The sequence below is a fragment of the Melospiza georgiana genome, chromosome 2 (genome assembly GCF_028018845.1).
Source record: "Melospiza georgiana isolate bMelGeo1 chromosome 2, bMelGeo1.pri, whole genome shotgun sequence".
In the NCBI taxonomy this organism is placed as follows: Eukaryota; Metazoa; Chordata; class Aves; order Passeriformes; family Passerellidae; genus Melospiza; species Melospiza georgiana.
This window is the reverse complement of record NC_080431.1, coordinates 49070274-49086127: the sequence shown is the minus strand read 5'-3', so window position 1 is coordinate 49086127 and position 15854 is coordinate 49070274. Positions and strand designations below refer to the sequence as shown.

General features: G+C 44.1%; 1 protein-coding gene across 6 annotated transcripts in view; it reads left to right on the top strand.

The window, feature by feature from the left end:
• The first annotated feature begins 6541 nt into the window (after positions 1-6541).
• Positions 6542-15854, top strand: part of PCDH17 (protocadherin 17) — a 90289-nt gene continuing 80976 nt past the window's right edge. For 4 of the 6 annotated variants that reach the window (XM_058044502.1, XM_058044510.1, XM_058044476.1 and 1 more), the window contains exons 1-2: positions 6542-7127; positions 8388-11892. In XM_058044502.1, the coding sequence (XP_057900485.1) occupies positions 9265-11892 (2628 nt within the window). In that variant the 5' untranslated portion in view covers positions 6542-7127; positions 8388-9264. Of the gene's footprint in view, positions 7128-8007; positions 8189-8387; positions 11893-15854 lie in introns of those variants that run through there. The other 2 variants (XM_058044486.1, XM_058044494.1) reach the window with 2 other exon arrangements.

The following is a 15854-nucleotide window of genomic DNA, read 5'->3' as shown; positions in this document are numbered from 1 at the left end:
CCCATGTCAGGGGTGTTGGAACTAGACAATTTTAAGGTCCCTTCCAGCCCAAATCATTCTGTGATTCTATGACTTTGGCTTCTCCAACTTTGTCTTCTATCAGTACTTCTGTCTGCAAAATACAAATCATTAGCCAGATCTTTGAGTTTGATCTGCTTCTACCTTTTCCTTAAAGCTAGCACTATCAGCACTCCCAACAAAGTTTTAAATCTCAAAGATAAGATACTACCCAAAGCAAAGCTTGATAAAACATCCAAAATAAGACAGAATAGAGAAGGTGCAGATGAACATCCACTGGCTCATGCTGATGTAAAATGCCAGGTCCTCTTGTCCATGCATGGTCCCAGTCTGGCAGCTCTGCAGGTTTGCAGATTATGCAGAGTCCACTCCCGAAGCCCAAGAGAATATTTTTTTTCCTTCCCTTCTGAGACTTTATAGAGTAGCTCTGTTCCCTGCTTTTCTCAGCATTTATTGTAGTTTCTACTCACTTCTGATTTTGTTTTCTTTTCCCCTTCCTCCTTCTCCTTTTTATCCTGCATTAAATTTCTTTACTTGACCATTCCCAAGGAAGGCACAATATTTCCAGAGTGCAGTCTAAGCCAAAGGGGAACAAGACAACGAAAACTTGTTCTGTCCTGCCACATAATCTTTGAAAGACATAGGAGACATATTAACCATTAGCAATAACTGCAATCAAATTAATTCCATCTACTAAAACAAGTATTTAAAAAATGTAATTATGTTTATAAATGTCTAAACAAATATTTAAATCATTATATTAATGACAGGTCTATGTGTTCTAATTTCTAAGAAACTTGTCACAAACAATTCACAAAACAGATTTTCATCAGTGAAGTACTTCATTATTCAGTGAAGTAAAGCATATTGTTCATCTCTATATGTTTTGATGTAATTTACTGTGCAAACAAAAATTGTCAGGTTTGAGAAACATCCATACAGTATTTGCTTCAAAAAAGTTTTAAAATGCTTTGGAAAATATCCTTTATTTGAAAACAGAGATATTTCCTTTCCTTTGTCACAACACGTAGTGTCTGTATTTATAGTATATTCCTATCTCACTGGTACAGGGGTGCATGCATTATGTTAACATGCCAAGTCACATGATGGTATCACTATGCCATGTCCTAACTCCAGCACTGGCATCATGTTATAATCAAATGGATAAAGTGTTTTATTTTAAAATGTTTTCATTTTTTAAAGGAAGCTATGCAAGTAAAAATACCAGCCCCCTTGACCATTTTCTGAGTGGCCCTGTCTCTTCATCATTCTGCCCAGCAGCTCTGTGCGCTACTGGACAATTTCAATCAAATTTGCAAATGGTTTAAAGGTGGTTTTAGTTTAAATTTCATTTCAGTGAGTGGGCATGTATGCAATATAAATTGATACCCTGAGAGAAGTCAAGGTAGCTGTTGTACCTTTCCAGGCAGCTGCTGCCTGGCCCAGCAGCATGTCCCTCTCAGCCAGCCACTCATAGCTGCAGGGCAACCATCAGACACAGGAGGAATCTGGTACTAGTGGCAGAGAGAAAATTAAAAGACACACCTGTAGGAAACCAGTTTTCAGTATTTCAATTGCTCTTAAAGAAATTGTTTTTAAAAAACTCATTAAGAAAACTTAGTCTGTTTGAAACACGCTGAGTTTTATCTCAGTGTGCCCTGTTTTCACGGTAAAAAAAAAGGCAAGAAATGTTTCTGTATATTGTACTAAATAATCATTAAATAATGTGGCTGAAAAGAGGCATAAGAATACAGATCCTAAGACCTCACATCTGGCCTAAAACTCACCCTTACTGTAAGCCCAGTAAATGCTTGTGGGTGTATGCTTGTTTGTGTTTCCAAAACGACCCAGGTCCAACTGTAACCATAATATTCCCGGCTACATAGAAGCCATAGGTATCAACTATTTCAGTGAGAATTTCACACTTAGTTCCTACTCACTAATTCAGTTTGCCTGAAGCCTTTTAAAGAGTCCTGTGCCCTGCTTCAGCAGCCTTTTCCTACTCCTCCTCCTCCTTGGGTCCTATCCTTCCATTAGCCCACTAACACCATTTGCAGACACTTACCCTCTCTTGCCTTTCCCTACTGCCCTGTTATTTTGTATTCCCTTTCTCAGCAATTCTCTCTTGAACCTGTCTTGCTGGTGTGACCTCACAATTAAATTGACATAAAACTGCTTACATACAGAGCAACAAAAGGGGTTTCATCTGTTGTTCTGTTACAACTTTGAAACAATACTAACAAACAGAAAGAAGTCTTTGTCTATGCAAGTTGTACTACTTTGCTACAATGGGATGGATCAAATTGGTGGAATGGTTTCTATAGATTTCATTGACTTTCTGAACAGAACTTCTCTTACATTTCTCTAAATGCAATGCAATTTCTATTTTTAATTGTTATTTTAATCCATTTTGTACTGCTGCTATAAAAAATAAATCTTTCCACACCACAATTTGTGGACCTCTACAATTTGTTGATCACCCTTTTAGTCTTTTTAAAAGAGAAACAGATTTTGTACATTTTATTCCTCAAACATAGTAACTGGTCTTAATGGCTGCATATTTTTAACAGTTCATTTACCTCATTTTCAGATTCTGTAAGAATGCTTGATGACTACCATCTAGGTAGATGCTTTCTGCTCTTTAATATCACTACTGACACCTTAAACACACCCACATCTCATCTTTGTTACTAAAAAGAAGCTGACCTGAGGAAATGTCTTAATTTTCTATGAGTATTAGAGTGCAGAAATATAATTTCATTAAAGTACTTTTTGGTTTACAGCTATGGCTAAATAATAGGCTGGACAGTTTTGTCATGGCTTCCTCACACAGGTAAAGCACATGTTTGCTTATTAGCAGGTAATTAATTGTCTTATATATGGATTATTTGTTCCTCAAATTTGCTCCTTGGCCTTTCTAATTTTACTTCTTTCTATTGTTCTCAAGCTGATTGGATTTGGGCTTTCCCAATGATACATTTTAGGCTCGAATACCTTAAATACTGAACCTTGACATTTAACTATATTGATCTTTCCCTTGCCTTCCTATTTTCTTTTAGTTGTTTAGGGATTATTTGTTCTGAGACTTCTCTGCTATGCTTAAGCACCCTCCCCACCAAGACAATAGATTTTCATTTCAACACTTCTGACTGAGGGTGTTTCTTATTTATTTCCTTTTTTTTATTTTTTGAAAGAAGAAAGGTTTACCTGTCTTTGCTAAAGATAGAATAATAAAGTACTGGATTTCATAATGAACACTTCACAAAAAAAAAAACAATTGAATACGGTTGTTATGTTTTCAATAAATTTTAAAAAATGTTTGGAGATGTGTTCTGTTACTACTTGTTATTTAGGTTAACATCAAACTACAGCTTCCAATAAACAAACATTTAAACTATTGAAAAGTAGCATTCCAACGCATAATTTAACTCCATACATAGTTAATTGTTAGGGCTGTTATATTGGACTTTGCTCCTCTGTTGAGCTTCTCCTTCACAGGGTATTTAATGTGCTTTTATTGATTTGGCAGACAGTACAAGTCTTCTATGTGTGCATTTCTATTATTAAGGATTTGTGATTTTTCTAGGTATTAGCCTCTCCACAGACCAGCTTTTTCTCCAAGCACTTTTTTTATTTTGTTTTCTTTTTTATTTGTTTTTTCAGCAACAAATACAAACTATATATTCCACATACAGTGACATGGCACAACATATAGGTATTAATTGCATTCATGCGCATTATCATCATACCTTTAATTTCCAACTCTTCTTTGTGAAAAATACAACAATTTCTGATGAATGAATATGAAATTATGATGCCAGTCTAAGCTATCAAATATGTAATGTGTGCTAAAAATTGACCAAAAAGTATTATAGATATACTGTAAAATCATCAAACTAATAAAACATTCATTACTTGCACAGGTGGATTAAAATCAATAAATGCCATTTTGTTGTTATAAACTGTCTGATGCAACAAACATCAGCCTGACAGAGGCATATATTCATAAGCAGGCGTGATTTTTTAATATGTATTTTTCCAGTTAGGCATTTAAATCTTTATTGAGTTTAAGAGCCACAATTGTAAAGATGTGAAGATGGCATGATTTCCAAGAAATCATTAGAAATAATTAATAATCATACCTGAGAATGAGTATTAACATGCAACTCTTAACACCACAAAACCAAATGACTAGTAGAGCAAGGAGTTTCATTTATCATTATCACCTGGCACTCAGTCAGAGGTTTGAAGATCCAGTGCTAGTGTTTCAGATTTTATTTTTCCTCTAAGTATTCCATGCATGTCGTTGGTATCAATGGATTGTTGTAAGCTGCAAGATGTTTGATAAAAAAAGACAAATTTTACAAGCAAAGACTCGAGTTACTTGTACAAAGGGTTATATAGTTTTTCCCTTAATTCAGACTCCCAAGTACTTGTTTTACAAACTGCAGAGTGCCTTCAAATGTATTGAATTCACTGTGGAGTAAGAGTATTTATTGTGTAATGCTGAGTCATATAAAAAAAAAGTACTCACCAGGCTGAAGAAAAAAAAAAGTGATGAGGACACTAGCCTCCTCCAAAAAAAAAAAAAAGAAAAGGAAAGAAGAAAAAAAAAGGAAAATTCATCCTGGGTTTTGGGGCTGTTTTTAAAACTACACACGAGAAACGTTGTCAGAAATAATTTACGTATTTTGTGCCACCGTAATACAAACCATTTTAATTTTTTTTTAACTCCTGCTGGTGTTTTCATGCTCTGAAAGGAAACTATTGTTACCACATGTGCACACACTTGGGCACAGTGCACGGCCCACAGTATGTAAGCACACGGACACAGAGACACAGACACTCTCACGCCCCGCAGGACGCACGCACGCGGGATATACCCCAAATGCAGCGGTTCCTCTGGCACGCTAGAGGGAGCCATTACATAATTGCAATGACCCTTCCCCCCCCGCCCTCAATTAGGAGAACTGGCGAGGAAAAATCTCTGGACATCCTAAGACATCCTAAAAGTCTGGCATAAGCTGCAGAATAAGGAGAGGAAAGCAGAGGACTCGAGTTGCAGTCAACCGAGGTCTCCTGATAGCTCAGGGGCTTACGCTGGTGTTTGTTCCACTTTTAATACCGCGCTGCTTTTATAGGGAACTTCTCCAAATACGTGACTTAGCCGAGCACGCCAAATTCCCTCAGCCAATGTGAAGCCCTCATGCAGAAAGCAAAGCCCATTTTGTAAACATATCCTTTATTTCATCTGTCCGTCGCTCTCACACAGAAAGTTGGCTCGGCTGACAGTAGTGGTTTTCTGCTGCCACTAATGTATGTATAGTTTATTTATACACTGCATTTTAACACGGCATTAGTTCTATAACGGTTACCAGCAGACTCGCTCTGGACGGCAAACTATCTGTTTCACAGCTACAAAGAGGTCCTCCGGACGAGAAGATGGGTCTGGAAAGAACACTCATTTGAATTTATAAATCTGCAAGACTTTTTCCAAGTCATAGTATATTTATGGACATAATAACTCAGGGCTGAAGGTTATTCTATTGAGCAAGGCAAACGAGCAGCTGCCTTAACTGACTCTTTTAAGAGACGCTCCTAAAATAATTCAGGAGCGTCTTATAAGTGCTCCAGAGTTGATTTTCTTCCTTTTTTTTTTTTTTTTTTAAATTTTTTTTTTCCTCCTTTCCCCTAAATGATTCTTGCTAGTTACACGCTCGTCACAAATGGCAGCTTCATTTCCGTACGCACGGGTCGACACCGGCCCTCCGGCAATCCGAGCACGCACCTTTCCAGCCTCAGTCCTCCCCCCGCCACCGCCGCCCCCGGCCGGGAGCCTCCCTTGCGCGCCGGGGGCGGGCGCCGCTGCGGCCCCCGGCCCCTCACGGCGCGGAGCCAGCGCCCCGCTCCCCGCCGGCAGGGGATGCGCTCCCGCCCTCGGCCAGTGCCCCTCGGGGAGGGCGAGACCCGCTCGGGGCGGCTCCCGCAGGGCCGGGGCGGAGGTGGCGGGGGGTGTCTCCCCACCCACACGTCCCTTCTGTCGCCGCGCATCCCCGGGCCGGCGGTCACTCGGGGACCGCGCGGCGGAGCCAAGCCTTCGCCCTGGCGGTGCTCGGGGCGAGTTCAGGGGCGCCGCGTCCCCCCTGCTTCCCCACCCGTCAGCGCGGAGGACTTGTTAGCACGTCTTACAGATAAATAAATAAATAAACAAACAAACAAGGGCGGCGGGGAGGGCGGGTGAGGGGCAGGCAGGGGTGAGGGGCCGGGGTCGCGGCGCTGCGGTGCGCGAGCGGCCAGACACCGCAGCCCGCGCGAGCCGCTCGCGCGCCCCGCGTCCCCCTCGGAGCCGATCTAATCAATGGCACCCAGCGCCCGCCGCGGCCCCGCCCCCCGCCCGCCTCCTCCCATTGGCCGGGCCGCGCCGGGGCCGGCCGGCGCCGCCGCCGCCCATTGGCTGGCGGGGAATCCGTATCAATGTTTAAGCCGCGGCGTGAGGTGAATAGAGGCAGTCGGAGAGCGGCGCTGGGCGAGCGCGGCGCGGCGCGGCGGCCCCGCGAGTGCTGCAGTGAGGGAGGCGAGGAGGGGGGAGAGAGAGGGAGAGAGAGCGAGGCAGAGCGCGGCTCCAACTGTTGAATTTTCCCTGAATTCTCCACTTACCTGCGGGCGGCTGGTGAAATGGATCTGGTTTATCGGAGATCGGCGTTCGCTCCGCGTGCTGCCTGGCTAAGACTGGCGACCGTCTGTTTGCAAGGGGCCACCCATCAATGAGGCAGAGAAGAATAATTGTTTTTTCTTCTTTTTGCGTTTGAAAGCCTCCCTGCCACACGTTGCAGAATTAACTGTGTACTTTGGGTCCGGACTCAAATAAAGGAGAAAAAACAGTGCAGAACTGAGACTCGGAACTAGATCTGTGAGCTATGTATTGGAAACCTATGTTTTTATTGCGGTTTTTTTTTCCTTTTAATGTGAAAGATCTCTGATATATTTCACACATAACACTGAGGAAAGGTGGTTAAAAACACTCAGCAAAACAGGAGACAGACGCGCCTCTGTGCCAGTGAGTGGATAACAGCCTTGTTTTCCTGATCCTCAGTCTCCCGGAGAAAGAGGTATAGTAAAAGTGTAGCTGGATCCGACACCCCCACCTTCTCCTTTTTTTTTTTTTTTTTTTTTTCCCTTCTTTCTTCCCTCCTTCCTTTCCAAAATATAAATCTGATTAATTTCTTTCCTGTCTATAGAGTGAGTCAGAGAAGCGTTAGGAAGAAGCTGCAACTAATGTCTGTGAAGGGAGGAACATGAGGCGATAGTGAATGTGATTTGTTCCGCTGGATCTGACTCATCCAAGCAGATTGAAACACCTGCATTCTGGATTTGCCATTCATTTATTTCAGGTTGTTAAAATAACCTGAAATAATATTTTGCTACCCTTCCCCAGTATTTACCCATACACTGTATCACTAGGAAAGGTGTATATCAGAGAGGGGCAACGCATCTGGCATTGCTGCCGCTCTTCTCCCCTGTACCAAGATGCTCAGAGAGACTGTTAAAGCTTTGAAAGGACTGCAAAAAAGGCATCACACTGATCGCGGAACTGTATAGGTTTTAATATACGCGAATTAATCGATTAAAAGATCGCCCACTTTATTCATCGCCAGGATTGTTTTTCCTCCTCTTCTCACCTCCCCTAAATGAAGAGGGCTAGGCGGCAGTGTCATTGGAAGGAGACGCTGAATAGAAAGAAAAGAGAGGCACTTGATAGCGCAGCCCTGTGAATACAGAGACTGTTTCCCTTTTAGCGAGACTAAGAAAAAGAGAGAGAGTGTGTGTGTGTGTGTGTGTGTGTGTGGTGGCTTCTCTTTCTTCCCCCGCCCTCCCACCCCCTCTCCTGCTTTTTTTTTTTTTTTTTTTTTTTTTTTTTCCAAATCTATGCGTCCAGCCATGGGTTGCCTGTTGCTTTCCTCTCGGCTGGAGAGAAAAGCAAACTGGAATTAAACTGCATCGAGAAAAGTGCAGCTCTTCAGACACGCATACGCACACACGCATAGATACACGGAGAGAAAGGATGTGGTGGTGGCGGCGGCTACTGGCCTGTCTTAAAGAAACCCAAGCGTGCTGCTGATTGAGCTTTCTCTCAAAATACATATTTACTCCTAGTGACGAAGGTGAACTGGTGGGTTTCTTAATTTTTTCACCCCAAAACGACGGGTGGGAGGCTGGTAGTAAAGGGGGAGGAAGGAAGCTATAAATCCGAACACTAGTTTTTGCGGGCGGGGGCGGAGTGGTTTGGGTTTTGGGCTTTTTTTTTTAATGTGTTTTGTTTTCCCCTCTTGCCCTGCAATCCTCATTCCCTCTCCCTCTGATTCGGGAAGGAAACAGTGACCCAGGGTGTACGAGACAGAGAGGGGGGAAATACCGACGGCAGCGAGATGCAGCTCTCCGCCGCAAGCAATGCAAGATTAGATCTCTAAATGCAGCAAAACACTCCCTGAAAACCAACAACCCCGCGGTGCAATCAGACATTTCACTGCCGCTCACTGCACACGAAGAGGGCTTCAACAACAAGCTGAGACTTTTTTTTTTCCCTTCTGTCTCTCTCCTACCCCTCCACTCCATCAATCGCATCACAAGCGATGAGTAGCAAATAAGCTTTTTTACCTCTGCTACAGACCTGTGACCATCCCCTTCTTCTATGTATATATAAATACACATATTTAAGAAATATTTCTGATCGTTTTTAGAACCACAACCACTGCCGCCGGTTTTTTTATTATTGTTATTATTTTTATTATTCTTTGTACATCTGCGGGGATTCAAGGATCGGGAACACATCGCCTGCCCGGAGGAGAAGATCTTTTGCAAATTTTCTGATTTTTGAAACCCTCCCACTGCCGAAGTTGGACAGACGAAGTAACTGCGAGGGGACTGTAAGCACGGCAAGCTCTTGCTGAAACGCTGCCGAAGCTGCTCCCTCCCCTCCCCCGACCCCCCCGATTGCTCCCTCCCTCTGAGCTACATGGTCTATTTGCTGCCTCTCATCCTGTGTCTCTGCAGATGTTTTAGAGCAACAGGTTCAGGAACTTGAAATATAGGGGTGGGGAAAGAGAAGGGAAAAAAAAATCAAAACCAAAAAGGAAGGAAAGAGAGAGCCGTCAGAGGAGGAAGGGCAACCCCAGCGCAGGAGGCAAAGAAGACGGGGACAACCCTGGTCGTCGCTGCTGCTCCTGCCGCCCCCACCCCTGCTCGGGGATGTACCTTTCCATTTGTTGCTTCTTCTTCTGCTGGGCTCCCGCCCTGTCGCTGAAGAACCTGAATTACTCGGTGCCGGAGGAGCAGGGAGCGGGCACGGTCATCGGGAACATCGGGCGCGATGCGCGGCTGGCGGCAGGCGCGCCGGGAGGCGGGATGCTGCCCGCGGAGCGCGGCGTTCCCGGCGGCGGCCCCGGGGGCGGCCGCGGCCCCAAGTCCACCTTCCGGGTGCTGGAGAATTCAGCCCCGCACCTCCTGGACGTGGACGGGGAGAGCGGGCTGCTCTACACCAAGCAGCGCATTGACCGCGAGGCGCTGTGCCGGCGCAGCGCCAAGTGCCAGCTGTCCCTCGAGGTGTTCGCCAATGACCAGGAGATCTGCATGATCAAAGTGGAGATTCAGGACCTGAACGACAACGCGCCATCATTCCCCTCTGACCAAGTGGACATGGACATCTCCGAAAATGCTGCACCAGGCACCCGCTTCCCCCTCACCAGCGCCCACGACCCAGACGCTGGGGACAATGGTCTGCGCACCTACCTGCTCACTCGTGACGACTACGGCCTCTTCTCCCTCGATGTGAAGTCCCGTGGTGATGGCACAAAGTTTCCGGAGCTGGTCATCCAGAAGCCGCTAGACCGCGAGGAGCAGAGTCACCACACCCTAGTGCTGACGGCATTGGACGGTGGTGACCCACCGCGCTCAGGCACGGTGCAGATCAATGTGCGCCTCATTGACTCCAATGACAACAGCCCCATCTTTGAGGCAGCCTCCTACGTGGTAGAGCTGCCAGAGAACGCGCCGCTAGGCACGGCAGTCATCGACCTCAATGCCACTGATGCCGATGAGGGTACCAATGGAGAGGTGCTCTACTCCTTCAGTGGCTATGCACCTGAGCGCGTCCGTGACCTGTTTAGCATCGACCCACAGAGCGGCCTCATCCGTGTCAAGGGCAACCTGGACTATGAGGAGAGTGGCCTCATTGAGATTGATGTCCAAGCTCGGGACCTGGGGCCAAATCCCATCCCTGCTCACTGCAAGGTCACTGTCCGCCTCATCGACCGCAACGACAATGCTCCCACCATTGGCTTTGTCTCCGTTCGCCAGGGAGCTCTGAGTGAGGCTGCCCCACCAGGCACTGTCATTGCCCTGGTGCGGGTCACCGACCGAGACTCAGGCAAGAACGGACAGCTCCAGTGCCGGGTGCTGGGCGGTGGCGGCGGGCCTGGTGCTGTTCCTTTCACCCTGGAGGAGAACTATGACAACTTCTACACTGTGGTCACCGACCGACCCCTGGACCGTGAGACGCAGGATGAGTACAATGTGACCATCGTGGCACGTGATGGGGGCAATCCCCCACTTAACTCCACCAAGTCATTTTCTGTCCGGATCCTTGACGAGAATGACAACCCACCCCGCTTCAGCAAGAATCTTTATGTGTTGCAGGTGCCTGAGAACAACATCCCTGGAGAGTATCTGGGCTCAGTCTTGGCCCAGGATCCTGACTTAGGCCAAAATGGGACAGTGTCTTACTCCATTCTGCCTGGGCATGTGGGAGATGTCTCCATCTACACCTATGTCTCTGTCAACCCCACAAATGGTGCTATTTACGCTCTGAGGAGCTTCAATTATGAGCAGACAAAGCACTTTGAGTTCCGCGTGCTGGCCAAAGACTCGGGTTCACCCCACCGTGAAAGCAATGCCACAGTGCGTGTCACCGTGCTTGATGTCAACGATAACGCACCCCTCATCGTCCTGCCCGCCCTCATCAACGACACTGCTGAGCTCCAGGTGCCACGCAATGCTGGGGTGGGCTACCCCGTGGGCACCGTCCGCGCCCTGGACAGTGACTTTGGGGAGAGTGGGCGCCTGACGTATGAAATTGTGGAAGGCAATGAGGAGCACCTCTTTGAGATGGACCCCACCAGTGGTGAGATACGCACCTTGCACCCCTACTGGGAGGAGCTCAGCCCTGTGGCTGAACTGGTGGTAAAAGTCAGTGACCATGGCAAGCCCAGCCTCTCTGCTGTGGCCAAGCTCATAGTCAGGGCCTTGGCGGGGCCCCTGCCCGAGGCTGGCGAGCCGCAGGTGAACGGCGAGCAGCATCGGCGGCCGCACTGGGACTTGTCGCTGCCGCTGATTGTGACACTGAGCACTGTCTCCATCATCTTGCTGGCTGCCATGATCACTATTGCTGTGAAGTGCAAGCGAGAGAACAAGGAGATCCGCACCTATAATTGTCGCATTGCCGAGTATAGCCACCCTCAGCTGGGAGGAGGGGGAGGCAGTGGCGGGGGAGGAGGAGGCAGTGGCAGTGGAGGGGGCAAGGGCAAGAAGAAGAAGATCAGCAAGAATGACATTATGCTGGTGCCCAGTGAGGGCGAGGACAGCCGGGGTCCCCTCAATGTCATGAACGTGGTGAGCAGCCCATCCCTGGCCACCTCACCCATGTACTTTGACTACCAGACCCGCCTGCCCCTCAGCTCTCCCAGGTCTGAGGTGATGTACCTGAAGCCCGCCTCCAACAACCTGACTGTACCCCAGGGACATGTGGGCTGCCACACCAGCTTCACAGGGCAAGGGACTAACGCCAGCGAGGCTCCCCCGAGCCGGATGTCCATAATTCAGGTAGGAGACTTTTAGAATACCCTGGACCTCACTTTAGCCACTGGTTTAACTTTCCCTTTTGTCTGCAGTGCAATGTGCTGTAAGGCACCACTGTAGGAACCAACACAAGTCACTAAAGAGAAGTGGACTTAATGGAAGTGGAACCAGACAACATCTGGTGGGTCTGGTTCTGCTGTCTCATTGATGTTTCCCATGTGATTCAAAAGAAAATGCCCCGTGAAACACAGACAGAGTTACGGCAGTGCCAAAGAGGTGCATGTGAGAGTGTGGGCAGGCATTTAGCTCATTTGAGGCATGCTGGGGTATTTTCCCAGGAGACTGTCAGACGAGGTGGGCACTTCCACAGGTTTCACTGCTCTTTGGTTTGGGGTGGAGAAGAGGGAGGGCATTTCTAAAGTGGTCCTACCACCTGCAGTAACTAATAGGACAGGGAAGAAATTGCACACTGAGGACATCTATTGCAACAGCTTATTATAGCCCTCCAACCTTGTATATAAATATGAGCTATCATTCCAAGATGTATGTTTTAATTTTTTTTAAATTTCCTTTTTCAGAATATATATCCATAAATATATTTTTTGACAGTATCATTGGGGCCCCATTGCCTCCTCCTCTCCCCATAAACAACTAACTTTTCAGTGCTGAAAATTCTGCTTAGTCAAATAGAAAGAAAATGTATGTGGTGACTCCCTTCTACCTCCAAGTGTTAACAAAACTCACATCCTGTCATAAACCAACAAAACAACTAGTCAGATTTCCAGTAGCCTGAGTCAACATTGATGGTTGCTTTATAGTGAAAGACTTACACACTCTGTCTTCTACCAAAGCTCATTTAGAAATTGTAGCTGGGCTGCATTCTGCTGCCAATTATATCCACACTGTCCTCTACTGACTTTTGTGAATGCGAGAAATGCCAGAATGTGGACCATTGGATATAGAATACTAATCAAAGAATGACTTAATTTTTAGCAGGTAGTTTAAAGTCAAAACTCAGAAGATTTATTTCAGAGCAGTGAACTTGCAGAGTGAAGGTGAGGGCTGAAATTGGCTCCAGTTGATTTAATTTAAAGTATTACTTCATGATTAATGCAGCTTAATGTTCAAACACTACAGGTATGTTCCAAAGTGATTTTTAACGTTCGGATTGAAAGCAGGCTCTGGATAATGACTATTAAATATATTTGAAATGTCATATCTGTTTTATCCTGTGGTTCTCCTGATATGCTGTTCTGAGTCATAGGGGAATGAGCTGAGTGTATCAGAAGTGACACAGACTCATTTTGTGTATGCAGCTAGTGGGAAAGAAGTTGCACTGTAGTCACTTGATGTACCCAAAGAAGATTCATAATACCTTGGAGTTACCATGCCCTGTGATCTGTGAACACCAAATGTTCTACTTGCCAGCTGTATCTAATACTTTAAACTGTATAGAAGTGGCCAGTGGTAATTGACAAATTGAAGAACCAAAATTTAAGTAATCGATGACCTGGAACTGGAACATTTATAACTGGGAAAAAAAAAATAAAAGAAAAAAAAAAGGAAAATAAAACCTGCCTGTACAAGGTCGCTGTACACTAATCCTCAAGTGACTATTGACTTGTGTCACAGAAACAATTTCATTTTATGCCTATCATGAATTTGTGTTGCTATCAATTAGGTGAGTGGAGCAATACTTAAAATCTGAAATTGATTTTAACAAAAAGTGACACTTTAGGAAAGAGTTTAGGTTAGGGCACAACCAGAGATAATTTGATTTATTACTCATGCTTTAAAAAACAAATAACTTTCCATGACACTGGTTTAAGTAATGTCAACTTTTTTTTTACTGTAAAATGGAGTTGTCAGAAAGCTAAAAAAGAAACACTCCACATTTTTTTCCTACTGACAAGTGTAATAGTTACTAAAAGACAGAAAATTATACTTTCCTACCACCATGTAATGTCTATATAAAGCAATTAATTAATGTATTGATGCTACTGAATAGTAAAGTTTCACTTGTAGTGTAAATCCCTATGGAAAATATGATTCCTTCTTTTTTACAGTGTTCACTGTATAAGATCAATCATGATTTTTTTTTCCCTGAAATCTATATAAAGGTAAAAGAGGAATTTCCTCCCTTAAAAAGTGTGTTGTGGTTTCTGTAAGAGTTTTCATTATGACAACAATAGAAAATGCTAACTGAAACTCCTCGTAACATATACTCATGTATCTAATGCTGGTCTTGTTTTCCCTCATTACCTACACAGAGTGTTTTGGAGGTTTTCATGCTCCAGTCAGTAGATTAGAAAACATTCAGTTCTACCTAGTGTACAGCCTGTTCAGACATACTTACTGATGCTCTATTTTGTAGTTGTATTGGCAAAACAGACACAGTAAGAAGCAGCGTACTTGGTTTCTATTTAGAAAAGGCTCAGATTTAAAGTAGCTAGAGGGGAAAATTGATCCTCTTCACTGTACTTTTGCATTACTAAAATACATTTTGTATTCTCCATCTCCACATCCCTGGAGTAAATTTTATATAAAATTTACATTTAGAATGTAGGCACTACTTTATGTCTGGTCCTGTATTTCTGCCTCATGTAAAATTTAAACTGCAGACTTAAGAAGAAATAGTAAAGGATCAGCCCTCTCTCTGGATCTACTACATCTTGAATCACTCCAAGAAACCTGTGTCTGCATATGTAACTTACACAGTTAGGAGTCAAGGGTGTAGGCAGTGGGGAAAAAATAAAATCCAGCTGCTTTATCATCTCTTTTAGTTAATCAATCCAGTTAAGCAATTTTCTTCAGTACCTCAGTAAAGGGAAGGTTAACAATTGTGTAAGGATTCTCTAACATATGTTCTGATTAGTTTTTACAGATATATTTTTGAAACATGGTAATTCCATACTATGTAATTCATACAATGGAACGGCATTTCTTCATTCTCATTTTCTTGGCAAATGTTTAATGGCACAATAATCTTTAAAACATTATATACACATACATATATATGTGTGTATATATATATGTACATACTATATGGAGATGGATATACATGCTAAATATTATATATTTACTTAGTACCTCCAATTGATTCTATAAATATTTAATAGCAAATAAATAATTTCTTTCTCAGTAAGATTCAAATTTTCTCACTCTTATTAGGAGTGCATATTTTTTTTCCTTTCACTTCTTAGTAAGATCTAGTGAAGCCAATGGGCCTTATGGTTCCCTTATTTCTCATGAAAGTATTTTACCATACAGATAGCCCAATTTATATCAACAAATACCTGTGGAGTAAAGTGTTACTTAGTGACTAGGGCTTTCAGACTGACCCAAAAGGACCACCAGTTGAATGAAATACTTCCTGATATGGGTAAGAGTGGTGTAATCTTGCCTCTCTTTAAGTGACTTCTGTTACACACTAATCACACAATTTGACAGCTTGTGTGTTTGCTCATTTTGCAGCATCCACCTATGTACCACAGTTGCCTGTGCTACTTATATACGAGTCAATGAACTTCTTCAGTACCGTAAAAATGGAGTAATTTAAACATGCATGCATATATATATGTATAAAATGTTGGATGGACAGACGAGGATGCTGTATACATTCAACTTTTATTGGTGCAAGAGACTTGCAAGTTCTTAAGCCCTCTGAAAATTGATCATTTATGATTTGATGTGCACCTGAGATTGATGTGCATTAAGAAAAGTGTTTGGTAACATACTGAGAAGTTACACATTTACACTTCACCAGCCCATGTTATATTGTTCTTATCTTCTGCAATCATTTTTTTAAAGATAGTTTAGAAACAGTGCTTTCAAGCAAAAGTCTGTTAAAAATATTTAAATATTGGGCCGTGCTGTACAGTTCTCATTGCCAGAGTCAAAATTCCATGTGACTTTTGAATCACTTAAGAGCCAAACTATTAATTTTTATTGGGAAGAAGGAAAGCAGGAGAAAATGGAAACTCAAC